The following is a 3768-nucleotide window of genomic DNA, read 5'->3' as shown; positions in this document are numbered from 1 at the left end:
TCCTGGATTAAAAAAATAAATTGGGGGGGGGGTTTGTCAGATTTTCCACCTCAAACACCACAACATCTCCGTTCAGCCATGATTAGACCAAAGTATTCACCTGAGCTGGGGGGGGGGGGGAGAGGGGTCATGGATCAGTGGTAGAGTCCTTACTTCAGAAGACCCTCGGTTCAGTCCCTGGCATCGCTAATGTAAGGATGACCAGGGAGTAGGTAACACAGAAGACCCCTTGCTTTGAGCCCCGAAGAGCAGCTGCCAGTCAGAGTAGACAAGACTGACCTTGAAAACCCAGGGGTCTGGCCCCAGTATAAGGCAGCTCCATGTATTTCCATCCCCAGGCGTCTGCTGGAAAAATCCCAGCGGGTGGAGGCCATCCTTGCGTCGATGCAGGCGACGGGCGCAGAGGAGGCGCAGCTGCAAGAGGTTGAGGAGATGATCACAGCCCCGGAGCGCCAGCAGCTGGAGAGCCTCAAGCACAATGTGAACAAGTGAGCAGAGAGGAGGGAGGGAGGGAATGGGGGAGGGGCTCTTGCCTGCTCCACTGCAGGGGAGGGAGAACAGCCAAAGGCACTTGGAGATGTAAGAACCAAAGCTTCAGGACTGGCCTAGCTGGCAGCAGAATGAAGTGCTGGGGTGGGCTGTACCACTTCGGATTGTGGGTGGATGCTTCAGATTGCACTTCCGGGTGCTTCTTTCGTTTAGGAAAATAGCATATTGGGGATGGAGTTTCCAGGCACTTCGCTTCTTTCTATGCTGGTGTTTCTACCTGCAGTGAGGGTTTTTTTTTTAATGTAGAAGATAATTTAAAATGCGGTTTATATCCCCCACCTCTTCCTTTGTAAATCGCTCTGAGACTCCGAGTGAAAGGCAGGGTATAAATCCAATCTCCTCCTCCGCAATGCTGCTCTCCAACAACCTACAGTATTCTGCAGCAGGTATAGATCGGGCCCATGTATGTGGCTTTCAGGCACACTTGAGCTCCAGTGGCGTGGGCCAAACAGTCTCCCTCCACCCAACTTGCTCCGTGGGGTTCTTGAGAGGTTAAGGGGGTTTTGAGGGCTAGAGAACCACCCCAAATTCCTTAGAGAAGGGGCAGGATAAACAAAATGAGACGTGTGGACATGAAACATTTCAAATGGTTTGGTTGCGTCTCCTGTTGTTGGCAGAGGGCCGAACACCTGTGGTGAGCCGGAATTATCACCAACAATTGGGGGGAAAGCCTTTATAAAACCACAAGCAAATTGGGCCTTTATTGCTTCCAGGAGGTGGGTGTGTCCACAAATAACATCATTAAGGCCTGGATTCAGAAGTATTTGTATTAAAAGCACATTCCTGTTCCTTTTTTTAATAAATTCACAGTATGCATTGTAGCATATTATAAACAAAGTCTGTATGTCTCCCAGTTAACCCAGGAATGTATATATTTTCTTAAAATTGCTCTTTCTAATTATGCTCATTTCTTTGGTGAAGCTTTGTCCAATTTTGGCAGTCTCTTTGACTAGCCACTCCTGGAGAACTTCCTGCTGGCAGGAGGGGTGGGGGGAAGGGTCCTTGGGCCAGGAAGAAGTGCCACCATTAGCAGAACAGATCTGTAGAATCCAACCCTCTGGCTGTTTTATGGAGTTGGACAGGCACATATTGCTTTAGGTGCCGGGAGAAAAAGTAAGTTGCCTGTTGATAGTATCTGGCCAATGTTCTCAACCAAGCTATTGCTTAGGCATCAAAATAACTCCCCTAGTACGTGAGAGGGAGCCTCTCCTATTTGAGAGCAAACCATGTAATTGTCTTATACATTTATATATATATAATTTTTCCTCCCTGAAAGGATTGATGCCAGTGAGAACCAAGTGGATGAGACCATTTTCCTCCTGGAGTCCTACATCAACAGCACTGTGAAGCACTGAGCCAGCTTCCTGCCAGCTCGGGAGAGAGACCCTCGGGCAGCTGAAGGACGGCTCCCTCGCCTCTTCTGCAGAGAGGCTACTTGGAGTGCGGGAGGAGGCGCTTTCAGCCACTGCTTGGACCTCTTTATTTATTGTATATTTGCTTACAAGAACATTAAAAATGTTGGGACTTGATGGGCCATTGGTCTGATCCAACATTGGCTTCTCTTACGTTCTTATGTTCACTTGTTGATAACAGCCATTGTGGAGGGTGTGCAAGGGGAAAGGGCGAGGGTGGAGGAGTTGACCCGGCAGACTCTGCTGCAACCCAGAGGCAATCTGATTCACGCTGCATCTTCCCTGGTCCACCATTTCCTGGCTCAGCGGAGTCCTCAGGTGTCTGTGAAAGAGACCTTAGCATCCGTTCTCTGCCAAATTGTTAAAAGCGGTGCATAAGCTTGCCTGAAATGCCTATCACTCAACGTCTGTTTTTAATGAACGTATATGAAGTGGTATTTCTAGGGGTGCAGTGTGTTGTCAGGGCTGGCTAGTGGTCCCCAGCGGAATAGGGCATTCTGGGGCTGGGGGTGTTGAAAGGCCTTTCTTGCAGGTGAATCAATAGGACTCAGTTGGTCTTTTTGCCTCTGTGGCATCTGATGAAGGGAGCTTTGACTCTCCAAAGCTCATACCCTGGAAACCTTGTTGGCCTTTAATGGACGACTGGACTTGAATCTTGCTCTTCTACTGCAGACCAGCATGGCTGCCCACCTGAACCAAATGCTTTGCTTTTTCATTCTGTAGTTGCATCTCTTTCAATATTGGTCTCTGCTGCCCTGACCTGGGTAGCCCAGGCAAGCCCGATCTCAGAAGCTAAGCAGGGCCCACCCTGGCAAGGACTCGGAAGGGAGACCTCCAAAGGAATACCGGGGCTGAGATGCAGAGGCAGGCGTATCAAGCCACCTCTCTGAAAATGTCCAAGCCCCAGTAGGGGTCGCCAGAAGTCACCATGACTTCCAGGCATGCAAGCACACACACACACATATACTGGTCTTTGCTGTCTACTGGCCCATAGCTACGGTGGGGTTATTGGGGGCTCCGCCCCTTCCTTAAAGGGCCAGCCCCCTTCCTTAAAGGACCCCTGCTTCTTAAAGCCCCCCCCCCGCTTCTTCTCAAAAGCATTTAAAGGATCTCTTTTGAGAAAAAAGTGGGGTGGCACATGCCCCTTCCCTCCCCCTGCAAGATTTAAAGGGCCCTTCAGCTGATCGGTGGGCCCTGTGCTCCCTGCCGATCAGCTGAAGAGCCCTTTATATCTTGTAGGGGGGGAGGGAGAGGTGCGCACGCCCACCCCCCTGCTTCATTATGGAAAATAAGGGCAGCCCCACCAGAAGAATTTTTGCCCCACGAGCCACAAACTCCTGGCTACGGGGCTGGCTGTCTAGTACCTGTCCATGGTAAATCACTGTCCTTATTTTATTCCTCTGTTGCCAAATTGGGAAGTTTGGGTGTGCTGCCTTTAATGATCATTTGTATGAGTTGTGAGCTGACAAGTTGTTGTGGGGGGGGGCATGCTTCTCTGCAAGGGAAATCTCTTGAGTCGAAGAGGTGGCTGGCATTTCATGTATGCCGTCCCAGCTTGCAGATTTATTATTTTAAATGTTCCTGTCTTCCTATTCAAAATTAAAGAGCAAAAGGAGCTCAGAAATTCCAGAAAGGATCCATGCAGCGCCAGTTAGAAACCCTAACCTAGTAAAGCAGGAGTTGCTCAGTGAGTCTCTAAAGCTTGATCTCACCAGTCAAGCAGATTCAAAGGGGAGGAGGTGGCCCTTGAGACAGTCCTGTCCCGTCCCGTCCCCCCCCCCCCAACTCTTTATCCCTTTGGGGTTTC

The 3768-nt window shown here is 50.0% G+C and overlaps 1 protein-coding gene across 1 annotated transcript in view; it reads left to right on the top strand.

The window, feature by feature from the left end:
* Positions 1–2269, top strand: part of POLR3C (polymerase (RNA) III (DNA directed) polypeptide C (62kD)) — a 20042-nt gene extending 17773 nt beyond the window's left edge. The window contains exons 14-15 of the mRNA XM_015410822.1: positions 339–488; positions 1826–2269. Coding sequence (XP_015266308.1) covers positions 339–488; positions 1826–1904 — 229 coding nt within the window. The 3' untranslated portion in view covers positions 1905–2269. The remainder of the gene's footprint in view (positions 1–338; positions 489–1825) is intronic.
* Positions 2270–3768: the final 1499 nt, after the last annotated feature.

The sequence above is a fragment of the Gekko japonicus genome, unplaced genomic scaffold, assembly GCF_001447785.1.
Source record: "Gekko japonicus isolate JY-2015 unplaced genomic scaffold, Gekko_japonicus_V1.1 scaffold42, whole genome shotgun sequence".
In the NCBI taxonomy this organism is placed as follows: Eukaryota; Metazoa; Chordata; class Lepidosauria; order Squamata; family Gekkonidae; genus Gekko; species Gekko japonicus.
The sequence above is the reverse complement of the archived record's forward strand: the minus strand, read 5'-3'. Positions and strand labels throughout refer to the sequence as shown.